At 40.8% G+C, this 13,522-nt stretch overlaps 2 protein-coding genes across 2 annotated transcripts; both read left to right on the top strand.

Moving 5' to 3' along the window:
• Positions 1-349: 349 nt before the first annotated feature.
• On the top strand, positions 350-6,187 carry crb1 (crumbs cell polarity complex component 1). Its single transcript, XM_083542529.1, has 9 exons — positions 350-468; positions 1,233-2,168; positions 2,410-2,960; positions 3,058-3,223; positions 3,788-4,019; positions 4,153-4,827; positions 4,937-4,978; positions 5,155-5,277; positions 5,534-6,187. The coding sequence occupies exons 1-9, from the start codon at positions 420-422 to the stop codon at positions 5,784-5,786; spliced, it is 3,027 nt and encodes a 1,008-aa protein (XP_083398655.1). The 5' UTR covers positions 350-419; the 3' UTR covers positions 5,787-6,187.
• A 1,521-nt stretch (positions 6,188-7,708) lies between these two features.
• On the top strand, positions 7,709-10,553 carry ahsg2 (alpha-2-HS-glycoprotein 2). The gene is made up of 7 exons (XM_083542543.1): positions 7,709-7,960; positions 8,622-8,732; positions 9,079-9,163; positions 9,261-9,415; positions 9,790-9,894; positions 9,984-10,052; positions 10,190-10,553. Exons 1-7 carry the CDS (start codon positions 7,754-7,756, stop codon positions 10,418-10,420), a joined length of 963 nt encoding a protein of 320 aa, XP_083398669.1. The 5' UTR covers positions 7,709-7,753; the 3' UTR covers positions 10,421-10,553.
• The last annotated feature ends 2,969 nt before the right edge of the window (positions 10,554-13,522 follow it).

The following is a 13,522-nucleotide window of genomic DNA, read 5'->3' as shown; positions in this document are numbered from 1 at the left end:
AAGGTTATAACCACTTATAACCATTGTCTCGGTCCCCCTTTTTGCTGCTAAAACAGTCCTGAATTTTCTTGAAAAGGACCAAATAATGAGACAGCAAAAGTACAGGACTTCTATGTACACTGTTGAGTTTTAATTTCGATTCAGTGAAACTAAAAGTCCAGAGTCTGTTTTCCTCCTGGTCAAGTGTTCCTCATGAACATGTGTGACATCACTCTAATTAGCCTTAGTGTTAGTCTAATCCTGTGGATCTGCCTTGCTGTTAATCCTTTACCTCGGTCGGTCGCTCACACACACACACGCACACACAAAAACACACATAAATGAAGTTATGTTTTAGATGTCCCTCACCGTGATGGTGTTTTCCCAAGCTGAGAAACAGCCACGTCTCCAGATTCAGTCAGCTCATCCAATTGTGAATCATGTCAGCAGCGATCGTGCTAGTCTGGATCGTCCTGTCGCTTTGTGCAGGTAAACACTGGCTACTTTAGTATATGTTTAGCATTAGCAGTGAATGAATAATAATGTGTTTGAAATATTTATTATATTTTCAATAATGTTAAGTAGCAGAGAAATGGTATGTGGTAAAAGATGACAGAGTTTCTGGTTGCTGAAATGGCTGCCCTTTAAAAACCCAACAATAAGATAAAGAAATCCTACCTCTTCTATAAAAAAACACCCATGGCCAATTCTGACCACTTCCTCTAACCTTACTGACCAATCCCAACCACTCCCTCAGACACTACTGACCAATCCCACACACTCTTTCAGACACTGTTGACCAATCCTAACCACTTCCTTTTAGTGATACTAAACCAATATCACCTACTCACTCAGATGCCACAGACTTATCCCATCTGCTCACTCAGACAATACTGACCAAATCAACCCACTCCTTCAGACACTACTGACTAATCACTTGGTCACTATTGATCATCTCATCCACTCTCTCAGACACTGCTTTAGAAATTACTGACCAAACCCAACAATTCCCTCAGACACTACTAACCAATCCCACCCTCTCCCTCAAACACTGCTGACCAAACACATCCACCCCTTTATACACTGACCAATCCAATCTCACTCACACAGCAAATCTAAATTTAGGGTTCTCCATGACATCCATAGAAGATATTAGATCAATCAATAAAAAGCCATGTTGTCTGTTAATGGCCCCAGTGTTTTAGATACGCGCCAATATGGCTAGACTACAGCGTTTTTTTATTTCCTAACAGACGCTCTCTTTCAAGAGGACTTTGACGCCTGCAAACACAGTCCCTGCCAAAATGGTGGTGTTTGCATTAAAAACAGAGGTGAATACATTTGCAGATGCTCTACGAATTCCCAAAATAGCCGACTCTTCGGCGGTCCGAACTGCACGGTTGTACTACTGGGTTGTGAGGGCCACCGATGCCAAAATGGTGCCACGTGCTCCCCTTTTCTCAGCAACAGTCAACACAGATACAGCTGTACCTGCCCTGAAGGTTACACAGGCAACAGTTGCGAGTTTTCTACCACATTCTCGTTTGAAAAGCGCGATTTTCTACACATCAAAACAACCGTTGAGGACGCAGAGACATTTCTGAACTCTACTTTGAGTTTTCGCACGGTGCAAAGAACAGCGACGCTACTGAGCTGCGAAGTGAATGAATACGTGCTCACGTTACAGCTGCAAAATGGCCGACTACGTCACTCCGTGCAATGGGGCAACATCTCACATCTGGTGGAGCTTTCTCAGGATGTAGCAGATGGCCATTGGCATATGGTGCAGGTTTACTTATACAGAAATGTGCTAGGGCTCTATTTGCATGACCCCTTGTGCTCTGTGAAAACCTGCCACAAAGAAGGTCTAGTGGAAATGGATCTGGGGTCAGGGTCAGGACAGTTCTCTTTCACTCTGATCCAGAATGTCTATATAGGTGGGACAGAAAATTCAGTAAATCTGGACTCATCTTTTCTGGGTTGCATGCGGGATGTCTACATTCAGTCTAACCCAGTGTTTCCGGAGTTGAAGGTCAGAGCTGGGGAGTTAAAGGTGGCTTTGGGCTGCAGGGAAAGTGATGGCTGTGAGGACAATCCATGCAGGAACAGAGGAAGGTGTGTCAGCTTGGGATGGAAGAAACACAAGTGTGAGTGCCATCGTCCCTACGAGGGAAGTGTCTGCTCTGAGGGTGAGGCTTCATATCTTAACTTTGTAAGAACGTGTTAATAACTGCTTAGTCGATATAACGTAAAATCAAACGTACAATATCGTTACTGTGGCTAAAATCACACAGGGCTACACTTAGATAGAATCCTAATGGTGATAACAAGAACTGGATTCTTGTAGTTTTCAGGTTATGATAGCGCAGAGTACGCACTGTTAAAACACTCTATGAGTGTGTGTGTGTGTGTGTGTGTGTGTGTTCACAGAGCACATCGCTGCAAGTTTTGGAAATGAAGACAAGGAAAGCTATGTAATTTTCTATGTTGATGATGACCCCATGGACACTTTTACCATGTCCATGTTCATTCGCACTCGACGTTCAAATGGCCTCCTCCTCGTTTTTTCGAATAGCACCAGCTGTTACCTGCACGTGTGGCTGGATGATGGGAATGTCAAAGTCCAGACGAGTCACTTTGAAGTCCTGCAGGGCCACGATCGAGTTAACAATGGACATTTCCACCTGGTGAGCATGCACGTGGAGCAGGGACTGCTCACACTCTCGCATTCAGCTAGGACTCAGGCCTTGATGTCCAGCCGAGGTTTGATGGTCCGGTCAGGTGACATGATTCACGTAGGAGGCTTAGAGGATCGGAACGCCTCGTTGGCATTTAGTGGATACTTTAAAGGATGCATCCAGGACCTACGGCTGAACTACAATCACCTGCAGTTCTACCCAAGTAACACACCACTGACTTCCTACAGGCTCAAGACGATGGTGCAGGTCACACAGGGCTGCACTGGTGATAATTACTGCAGGGTATGTGTTTTTTTCTCTTGCTGTCCATCTGCCTATCTTTATATCTGTCTGTCTTTGTACATGTATGTCTCCTCGCTCCCTCTGTCTTATTGTACAGGTGAACCCGTGTCTGAATGGTGGTGCGTGTTACTCAATGTGGGACGATTTCACCTGCAGTTGCCCCCCAAATACAGCAGGGCGGCGCTGTGAAGAGGTGAAGTGGTGCGAGCTTTCACCGTGTCCCGTTACTGCAGGGTGTCTGACACACGCTCAGGGGTTTGACTGTGAGTACGGCTCTGCAGAAATCCCAAGACAGTCAATAACATTGATCAGTGCCTTTAGAGCTGGTCAATGTTACTTTATTGTTGCTATGGTTACTAAGAAAGCTTCCCAATATGATTCATCAATGCCTATAGTAAAACAATGCCCTTTTTTCTTTAGTCTTTGTACTGATCATGATCGTCAGGAGTAATAAAAGCAGTGCAAGGGATTTCTTGGTCTCAAGAGATTATCCCAGAGTGGATTAAACCTGCTGTGTGCTAAAACTAAAAGAGTTCATGTACAGGTTTAAATCTTATTAACAGCATGTGCTGCTTTGTGCATCGGATACAAGTTGGCATTTGTGTCGTGCCTCATTTTTAACATATTTACATCAGTAAAAAAATATTTATTCATATACAATTATAAGTAAATGCACTACACTTTTATTATTCATTTATTTATTATTTATTATGTCTAATAATTTGTAAACCAATGTTTTTATATGTGGATTGATTTCTTCTGTTTTGAATAGCGATCAGAATCACAAACAGTACAATTATTCTCCTCTTCTCTTCTCCACCTTTCAGGTGTTACCAACGTCACTCTCCGTGAAGGGAACCCCATCATCATGTTTAGAGGTAATGGCAAAATCCGCCGCCCCCTCCGCAGCATGACGCTGACCTTCCGCACGAGGAGACGTGATGCCACACTGCTGTACGCATCACGAGAAAACCACTACGTTTCTGTTTTCCTCGAGGACGGACAACTTGTTCTGGAGCTTCGGAGTTTCTTAAACTTCACACTCCGAGTGCAAAGCCGGTGAGGATGAAAGAACATATGTACTCTCGCTAATATCCCAGGATCACAACAATGTTCCTGGAAATCCAGAATCATTTTCTAAATGCAATATTTTTGATTTCATGAACACTTTCTGTTTCTAATTATTTTTCAGCCGGGTTTTGGTGAACGATGGACATTGGCACAGTGTCATCCTCAGCATGAACAACCCATCCGCCCTGACCTCCAGGTGGTCCATGGTCCTTGATGAGCGCAGAGACCAAGCATCCATCTCCTCTACATCTTTTGGAGGCCTGGACTTCCTGAGGCAAGACACAGACATTATTTTGGGTGGCTGGGATCCTGAATCTGGGGCCAATTGGGATGGATGTCTAGGTTGGGTGAAAATCGGTGGCCTTGTTCTGCCATTTTATGGCGAAACAGAACACAGTATGCCCAGGCCTCAGGAGGAAAAGTTCTTGAGGGCATCTGAAATGCTGAACGTAGGTTGTTGGAGCTCTGCTATTTGCAATCCGAACCCATGCCAAAATGAAGGTCAATGTGAGGACCTTTTTGACTTCTTTAAATGTCGATGCCCAGCTGATTGGAGTGGACAGGTCTGCGAGGTTAGTGCGGATGCCTGCGCCTCGAATCCTTGCCTTCACGGATCCTGTGTAGTCGTTTCTGAAGGTTACGAGTGTGTGTGTGAGTCCGGATACCTGGGCCAACGGTGTGAAAATAAAGAGGACGTGTGTGTGGGACACAAGTGCCACAATGGAGGTACCTGTCTCAGAGGAATCAAACAATATGCCTGCCTTTGCCCAAGAGACACAACTGGAGCTCTTTGCCAGTGAGTGCCAACCAACCACATCTCTTTTATTGAGCTTATTTTCTCAAAAATGTTTTTTAGCATTTAGTTTATATAGTTTCTAGCATTTATGTTTTTTTCATGTTTTCAGAGAGCGAATGCCAGAAATACCTTGGTACATGGAAATGCTTCCGTGAGTTATTTTTCCTTCGATGTACACACTGATGACACATTAACATGGTTTTAATGAATGGAATATGAGGAATACAGATACAGGTTGATTTGTACCATTATCATAACCATCCTTGTGCACACACATATCCAGTAACTCTTGTATAACGGTGTATGGTGTGTGAATTGCCTTGTTAGGTCTCCCAGGTTGCCGGTGTCCATCTGTGGAAATTCCAAGTGGACTTACAGCTGCTTTAATGGTGGAAACTGCTCCATGTTTGGGGACAAGTGTGACTGCATGACTGGGTTTACTGGACAGTGGTAAAGCCGCAATGTAGCTATGGAGATAGATATGGAGAAATATATATATATATATATATATATATATATATATATATATATATATATATATATATATATATATATATATATAGACAAAGAGACCTTCAGACCAGACCTGGGCTTGAGACAAGGCCAGGCGTGGCCTGAAATGACTAGAGAAATGATTTGAACCACATCATATTTTACACTGTGTTGGGGCAGAACTCCTCATTGCTTTTGCCCTGCTTGTGTGCAGGTGTGAGCTGGAGCTGGACGAGTGCTCCTCCGGCCCGTGCCTGAACGGCGGATACTGCCGCAACCTAGTCAACAAATTCCACTGCGTTTGCGAGATCAGCTTCGCCGGGGAGCGCTGCCAGATCGACATCAGTGATTTCTACCTCTACGGATTCCTGCTGATGTGGCAGAACATCTTTCAGTTGCTCTCCTACCTCATCCTGCGCATGGACGATGAGCCTGAGATCGAGTGGAACGCTGCCAATGATGAGTAAAGCAAAAAACACCAAAGGAGGGATAAGAGATCAGATCTAATTGCCAGCCGGGGCATGTATTTAAGAAACCCAGTGTGACTATAGAAGCTACTGGACTAACAAGCCACCAATTTTGTGGGGAGGGACGATGAGGCCTGGTAATTTAGGTTGTGGCATTTAAAAAAATAATAGGAGCACAGATCCTTTCATACCACAGCACGCTGACAACAATCCCAAGCACTTGTATGCTGGCATGTATGATGGCATGTTTGGGACACAGACTTCACATGTCAAGATGTTTGAGGTCAACTTCCTGCTCCATTATATTTTATATAACAACCAAAATTCTAAATTTATAGAACCTGCTGCCTTTATATTCTCAAACTTACCTTGTTTTAGGCATCCAGTATTAAAAAAAACAACACTAAATACATATACATCTGTGAATGGTATAGCAACATTTACATTTCCTCCTAAAATCCCGAGCCATATAGAGTTCTGCTTTGGCCTCGGAGATATTTCTGAGCTGGTGGCTCTTATATTCCAAGTATGCCTTTCCTGAGTGAATTAGTGTTTACTTTGGCCTTAGAGGCTCAGAGAAGTGTTGACTCCAAACCGGGGCCTATTTCCATAAAAGGCAAAGTGCACAAGGGACTGAATGAAGTGTGATGCAATCGGATTTCATACCACATCTCCCCCTATCGGTCTGATCCGAAATTTCTACACTCCACATGTCACAAAAAAAGGGTCAATGAATTCACAATGAAAGGATGTGTTTTATTTGTAAGGTGTTCACGTGAACCCTAGCTCGGGTTCATATCCTGGAAAAGTCACCGTTTATAAAGAATACGTAAAGAGTTGCCAGGATGGAATAGACAAACCCCAGAGAAGGCAGCATGGTGGAAGACTGCATCAGTACAGGATGAGACGAGAAGAACAATGCCTTTGCACGTAATGTGTACGAAACACTTTCATTAAGCTGGGTGTTTGCTGGGCATTTGGTCTGCACAGTTAAGCGCCACTGAACTCGAAAACCCTTAATGTTATCTAGCCTAAAAGAAAACAAATACGTGGACACAGACCTGAACTTGAATCCCTAAAGTAAATAATAAAATCCTATTTACTCTGCCTGGGCATAGGACAAGAGTGTTCTTTAGGGCAATACAAAATATCTTTACACGAGAGATGCACAATTTACACTGTATGTACTATAATAACACTTATAATGTTCTATATAAGTTACATAATGCAGTATAAGGAGTATATTGTCTACAATGCATCATAAAGCCTATTATCATGCACTATACACTATACACTATAATGCACATCACAATGACCTATAAGAAGTGTCAACAGGCCTAGAATAATGTTCACAGTGCACTATAATGCATCATTCTTTCCTATAATGCATTATATAACCTATAATGAACCACAAGATCACAATGCACACAATTGATTATAAGGAGGATAGTGTTTACAATGCATTAAGGCATATAGTAATGCTTATAAATCACTTATAACACCTATAGTGAACTATAGGTCCTGTTATAATGCTTATAGTACACATTACGACTATAGTAGTGTATATATTAAGCCTTGAGGTTATTTTGTTAGTGCTGTTATAATGCACTATAAGGCCTGTGAAAATCCCTATAAAACAATAATGCAAAAATAAGGAAATGAGACACTATAAGGTTGGAACTCTGCACATATTCTAAACAAATGCTAAGATTTTACACAAAGTTTGGCCAAACTATTATTAACTTTCCGGTAAGTACACATCAGGTGAATGTGCTTTTTATTTTTTGCTTTACAAATAAGTCACTTCCTGTCCGAATGTCCTCAAAAACCTCTATGACGTTGGTCAGAACCGGTGTGTGTTTTACCCCTCCCCAGTGACAAAGGGTAAACTTTGGGGTGCATATATATATATATAAGAACAAAGAACCAGGAGACTCGTGTCAGAGTTTTCAATTGTACCCGTCGCGATGAATCTCAAAGTTCTCATCGGCTTCCTGGGGCTTGTGGCGTACGCTTCGTGCAAACCGTTGAAGTTGAACGTCACACAGCTGCTCTGCAACTCTCCAGAGGCTGACGCCGCCGCTCAGGTGTCTCTGGACTTCATCAACGCGCAGCAAACAAACGGCTACAAATACACCCTGAACCAAATCGAGGACTTCGAGGTCATCACTAAGGTAAAGTCTGGCTGAGGAATTACGGCTACACAGCACTGGCTTTATAGACAGAGGTCAGAGAACAATGATGACGTTACACAAACATTTCAATTGAACACGTAAAAATTTTATTGGATAATTAGGAGATTTATTCCGAACAGAATTCTGGTCATATGGAGCGAAAGCCTACAGACTGGTGTATTAGTGTAGTAATACATTTTTTTTTTTTAAGGCATGCCAAATATCACATATATTCCTAAACTGAACAGAGTGTTAACCGGAAAAAAGGTAGACACCAATGTCCTTTCGTCTTCAGAATTTTTATATATCCTTTGCCTGACCAATATTTGTTTATCTAAATATAAAAAAAAAGATCCTTAAGGAACAATCGAATTAGCTATATTAGCTAACCAATTAAAAACCCTTCGGTTCTGCTCGACTGCTGGTTCATCGAACTTGATTTGAAATGATAAAAGCGATGACCTCGAAGATAGCACCGAGGACTCAAACCAAGAGAAAATGCTGACAGGAAGTTGATAAGCTGATCTCAATAAGAGCATTGTTCTGAAAGGTATCGGTTCTGAAGAGTAGGAAGCTGATGAGTCGTTTAAGCACCAGGTCTTGGCATGACGTGTGTGTGTGTATATATATATATATATATATTTGTTTTGTTTTGCTGTAGCCTGATGGAACACAAGTGTACCTCCTGGAGCTGGAGTTCCTTGAGACCAAGTGTCATGTCTACCACCCAAAACTGGTGTCTGAGTGTGAAGTTAGACCCAAGTCTGAAATGGTAAGCCAACAAGTCTTTTTTTATTGCAAGACCAAGTCTTTTAAACGTAGCTAGTTTGGCTAGGTAGTGTGCTAATTGCTTCCATTTCTGGTCTCGACCTCAGAGATCAGTGATCAGAATTGGCCCTGAGACTGTTTACAAGTTCCGCGAGACAGAGAGCTGGGAGTCATATTTGTTTCACTGACAAACCAAGAAAATTTAGATTCTGATTGCTCTAAGTGAAAAGATTATTTTTGTCATGGATCTCATGGATGTGACTCCTTACATTTAACTCTAAACTAATAAATAGTATGACTTGTCCTTCTTTATGATGTTTTTGCTGTTTTTCTGTCTCCCTGTCCTTTAGGCGGTTGAAGCAGACTGTGACGTTGCGCTCTCTGAAGCCAGCGGGAACTTTTCTGTCGTAGCATTCAAGTGCAAAACGGAAATAGGTCAAATATATATACATATATAAATATATAGTTTTTAAAAACAAGGGCTTCTTTTTAAAAAGATTCTTATTCTTCTCTATTTTTTTTGGCTGAGCAGAAACCATTGGCCTTTGTGTGGGTTGCATTACTCTGGACGCACTAAACGACACTGATGGCAATCAGCTGGTTCAAAACACTCTGGAACAATTGAACAAAAACCATACCCTCCAAGCTACTTTTGCTCTTCTCGACATTGGACGATTGACCCATCAGGTAACACAGACACTGAACACATCAAGGGCAAAGGCCAAAGAATCCTTTTTGAAAGCGAATGCCAAGAAGTCAAGTCTCAAACGCTTGGTAGTAGAATGATGATCCGTTTGGTCCAAAAGGTTAATAAAGATCGCATTAAAATATACACAAAAAGATCAGGCATGTAGAGGTGAGTATGAACGAGCCCACGGGGATTTCCAAAGGGTCTGCTGAACAGAGCAGAGGTTTAAGGCTTGTAAGCAGAGCTCACACAAATGCAAGACTTTACAATGGTCCTGTTGGTAATCTTTAAGATTGATCTCTGCTGGCAGTAAAGAGAATGTCCTGAATCCTCATACAAAATATTTCCGAGTGTTTTGGTTTTTTTTTTGCAGATAATTGGTGGTGGGGTTCGAAGAATAGCCGAATACGCCATTATCGAAACCAACTGCACAAGTGTGGATGATGTTAACTGTGTCCCTCTGGACCATGCAGTTGCTGTAAGCATGTAGTTCAACAGAGAAACATGAAATAAATTCACTTTTAATGTAGATAAATCATTACGGTGACCTTTATTTCTTTTTTTTAGCGCCATGGGTTCTGTCATGCTGAAGGCAATGAAAACACTGCGCAAGCTGCCTGCAAAATCTTTAAAGTGGTAAATAAGCACTAATAGATTATTTGATAGAACATTGGGCAATTTCTTAAAGAACTACAAATACATATTTTACTTGGGAAACCCCTTTTTTAGAGCACAAAGTAACCTGAATCTGAACCGCCCTTTTCTTTTAATAGGGCAGTGCTCCCTCAGCCGGGCCAGTATCCCCATCCACAAAACAGGGCTTGAAGCACCACGAGCTCACAGCCCTGCATGACCCTAGTGCCACGGGCTACTTGTCTTCTGAGTCACATTCGGCTGAGAAAGCACCAGTCGTCAAAAGGACAGCAGGAGATCCTCAACCAGCATTAGTGGCTAAACCAGAAATTCTGCTTCCGAGATGTCCAGGACAAGTCATACACTTTTGAGTCCACTCTTTAAATGTGTCCTTTACATTTAAAGCTTGTTGGTTTGGGTTTTGTAACACCAATTTCAAATTACTGGACCTGTAGGTTGTATGATCAGTACCATTAGAAGGTAATAAAATAGTCCTCAAACAGAGACTTTTCTTTTTGTATCCCAAGTTATGGCCAACGAAGTGAAAAATGTGTTTGAGTGTTATGTTACACACAAAGTGAAGCTCCTGAATGTTACCAGAATATGGGGAAAGAGATCTTGTTAAGACTAAATCTAAGGAAAAGTCAATGCTCTCATCAAAGCCTAGACTCCACAGGACCTCTAAGAATCATGTAAGTACTTTTTAAGGGCCTGTAAATTAGGGCCTACATAGACCGGGCGTGTTTGTCCAGTACATGCCATGGCTGCTCATTTGAATTTAGATTAGCAAAGTTTGGAAGCCAAGTCACAACCTTCCTTTTCCCTTAAATCATCCCTGAGCCTTTTTTTTTTTTGCACTGTGGTAGACAACATTAGACATCACACTGTATAAAAGATACAACTGAGCAGTTGAGGGAATTAGAGCTTTGCTCAAGTTCCAAACCGTGTCAGCTCTCAACTCATGATATTTCAATCCATAATACAAAGCCTCAACTTGAGTCACCAGTGCCACCTATTTTCTATCCATTTAGATCTCACAGATACACTGCCCAATAAGCTGTCATTTATATTAAGAAAGCGCTTTACTCTGGTCAGGGTCACCTAAAATCCTCAGGCACAAAGCAGGATTATGCCCATCATGGGGGACTTAATGATTTGCAGTCAGGAATCTCTAAAAATAAAATAGATTTTAACTACATACAAGAACATCTGCAAATGGATATGGGTAGCTGGAACTGGTACCAATTTAAAATAAAAAAAATGGTGGGCTATAACTCTAAACAAATCCAACCTTTTGAGAAAACATCAAAAGGCAGTCGAGTCAGTCCAATGTTTCATCAGACTTACATAAACTACTTACCATCTGGACCACTGAAACCAGGAAACAGGTTCACTTCTTCAGCCAGTACAACAGAAACCAATGTTTTTCCAAACGGTTTCTCTAAAATTAGACAAAGAATTTCCTTGTCACAGAGTCAAAGTCCAAGGCGAGTGAAGATAAGAAAATGTTTGGGTTTATCTAGAAGCTTATTTTTTCAAGACATCAGCATTAGAAGTAAAATAAATAGCAAATATGTATTGCAGCTGGAATTTTTTTTTTTTTTTTTTTTTAACCACCACAGTTGGACAGGCCGGAACAGAGGTGTGAGGTTTTCCAAGTGTCCACTGTGTGTTTGACATTTAAACATTATAAAAAAAAAATCTAAATGTCTGACAAAACTAAAGGGTATAAAGTGAGGAAGTGTCTCATTACTCATGAACCTCCGGTTCAGCTTTCCCAGTGGCCCTTAGGAAGGAAACTGGAGAGAGGTGTGTCAACAACACGAGTGTCAACACAGGAAACATGAAATTTATTCAAGAATCAAGTGTGGAAACATGGAAATCAGTGAAACTCATCCTCAAATATGGAAAAAAACCCACTAAAACATGCAGGTACTCGAGTTTTATAGTTGTTCTTGCTCAGAGACTTGCCCTCCACCCAAACTACAAGTCAAAAGGTCGTAAGCTTTTGATCCTTAATACTTGATTATAAACATTAAGCTCAATTATTCAAAAGATTGGACATACCTGCAGGAAATAGTCTTCCCCCATAATGAGTTATGTTATGCTACACTTAACAGTACAATGAAACTAATTCCCCAAAACATCAGTGAACAATATTTCATAAGTTTCTCTGAGGAACCAATAACGAGGAGACTTTCCGCACATGTAAAATTGGAACATCTGCTTCATTATGAAACCAACCCAAAAATATTTAAACAGAACAAATTAATTCATAGAAATGTCATGTGGCACAATTTTTATTTTACAAACTTTAAATGTCCTCAAATTTCTTTTAAGATGAATGAATGGAATCGATGCTTAAATGTTCCATGTCTCATTACATTCATTTAAAAGCGGTCACGTAATACAGGTTTATTTGTAGATCGCTGTAACTATGAATATTTCCCCAAAGCACCTTTATTATCTGTTTAAAGTTTGAATAGAAGGTTATAATCTTGCTGGTGTTAAACCTACCTCCATGGGCCATGATTGTCATGATGTCTGCAGATTACTTGACATTTTGGGAGAGAAACAGCAGGATTTTGTGTGTTCTGGATGAGGAATGAAATGTCTAATATAAAAATGTAAGTTTAGCTAAACATACCAAAGATGTACATGGTCTAAAGCACTAACTGGAGTGGATTACTTTCCATTACTCAAATTATAGACCTTTCCAAAAGTTAGCTCTATTCAAAAGATTACACCAATGTAAACCAAGTAATTAAAGATGTTGTTTAGGTATGTGGTCATCAGGTAGGTTAAGCAGGTAGAGCCTGCATACATTGTGTGGACATGCCCTACAAGAACTACACTGAAAGGGCACCAAAAAAAAAAACCCTGTTGTATGTCTGGACTTTTGTGCGAGTCCATATGCATTACTATTAATACTACATTCTGCAATTCCAATAAGGGAGAACTAACCCCATCCAAATAGTACACAAAGGGATGGCAAAGCAAGCAGAGATATTAACGCTCTTAAAAAGTCTTGTTAAAAAGTTTAAATGGGATAAGGGTTAAAGTCGAATGTGTTCAGAACAACCCAAGTTCTGGTTTAATAATCAAGCCAGAAAGCTTTTAAGACGGAAATTCATAGCATGTGATTTTTATTTTTTTTACTCTGAGCTACCAAGATACTAATTCTGATTTTTATACACCAAAATGCCACAAACTCAGGGCAAATATTAGCTAATTAACAATCAATTAACTGTTCACGTGTTGAGCAACGAGTTCACCTTATAGTCCCCGCAAAACATTAGCATTATATAAACAAAAAAAACAGTTTTAAGCGGTCAACGTGTACATCTACTTTAAGACAGTCGCACGTTTTCAGTATACTGTTCCATATGTGGAAAGATTGTCCATTTTGTTTTGCATGGAATGTCACTGAATTTCATTCACACCCACCATTTAAAGTGTCGAGGTTCAGATTT

Source organism: Silurus aristotelis (assembly GCF_946808225.1).
Source record: "Silurus aristotelis genome assembly, chromosome: 5".
NCBI classification, from domain to species: Eukaryota; Metazoa; Chordata; class Actinopteri; order Siluriformes; family Siluridae; genus Silurus; species Silurus aristotelis.
The sequence above is the reverse complement of the archived record's forward strand: the minus strand, read 5'-3'. Positions and strand labels throughout refer to the sequence as shown.